The following is a 951-nucleotide window of genomic DNA, read 5'->3' as shown; positions in this document are numbered from 1 at the left end:
AAAGATATCATTTCCTTTTGTCTAAACCCTAATTACCTAAAACAACAAATAAACAGAGGAGAAAGCTGCGATATTTTCGAGGTGGGAATTCTAAAATGAAATAACCCAAAACAACGCCTTCTTTTTTTTCTAAATTTCTCCCACGCTCCCCAAACTTTCCATTTTCTTTAATTTTTATCCCTACCATCTCTTTATGCTTCCTACAGGAAAAGTTCAGTTTGTAACAAGGTATAATAATTAGCGGCCTCGTCCTCAAGCTCCCATAACCTATCGCACAAAGCAAACCCATTTCCACTATCGTCAAAACCTTGTTCAAACTCGAAAACATCTTCTCTATTTGGAATCCCAAGCTCGTCATCAGAAGCCTCAAGCAAATGGCGTATGACTTGCTCTTTATCGTCCCGGTTCTCCCCGTCTTCTTTCAGGGACGACGACAAGTCTTCTGTGGTGTCGGTGATGGGGTTGGTAGCCTCTTTCTTGGTCTCAGCCCTGGGATTTTGTCGGTCGGCGTCTAAGGTATTAGATGCCGGGAAAGGAAGGGGGTCATTGGAAGAAAGCTCGTGTTGTAAAGCGGTGATGAGAGAAGACAAATCATGGTTTGGGTCGTCGTCTTCGGCTTCAAGCAATGAGAGTATGTGATTGTATGACTTATGGCGTTTGGTTCCTTCATCTGGAATCTGGGTTTCTTCTCTTTGGCGCTTTAATGGTGTCTGGTCGGCCATTGAGAAAGTTGGAGGAAACAGAGAACGTATGTTGCAGAGGAGGAGAGAGTGTGAAGGGAAAGGATGATGCGAGAGGGCTAGACGGAAATAGTTATAAAGAGGGAAGAAGAGAGAGAGTTCCGGTCAAAATGAGTTCTAAAACTAAAAAAGCAAGAAATAATACTTTGGGAAAACTACATTTTTAGTCACTCACTTACTTTATAATTTCGTTTTGGTAATTTAATTATTT

The 951-nt window shown here is 41.5% G+C and overlaps 1 protein-coding gene across 1 annotated transcript; it reads right to left on the bottom strand.

Moving 5' to 3' along the window:
* Positions 1–200: 200 nt before the first annotated feature.
* LOC120125016 lies at positions 201–722 on the bottom strand. Its single transcript, XM_039143537.1, has one exon. It carries the CDS (start codon positions 720–722, stop codon positions 201–203), a length of 522 nt encoding a protein of 173 aa, XP_038999468.1.
* Positions 723–951: the final 229 nt, after the last annotated feature.

Source organism: Hibiscus syriacus, unplaced genomic scaffold (assembly GCF_006381635.1).
Source record: "Hibiscus syriacus cultivar Baekdansim isolate YM2019G1 unplaced genomic scaffold, ASM638163v2 tig00110429_pilon, whole genome shotgun sequence".
In the NCBI taxonomy this organism is placed as follows: Eukaryota; Viridiplantae; Streptophyta; class Magnoliopsida; order Malvales; family Malvaceae; genus Hibiscus; species Hibiscus syriacus.
Note: the sequence above shows the minus strand (reverse complement) of the source record. Positions and strands in the feature narration are given on the sequence as shown.

Coding starts and splice junctions, on each gene's coding strand:
- LOC120125016 (XM_039143537.1), bottom strand. CDS start 722: ATGGCCGACCAGACACCATTAAAGCGCCAAAGAGAAGAAACCCAGATT.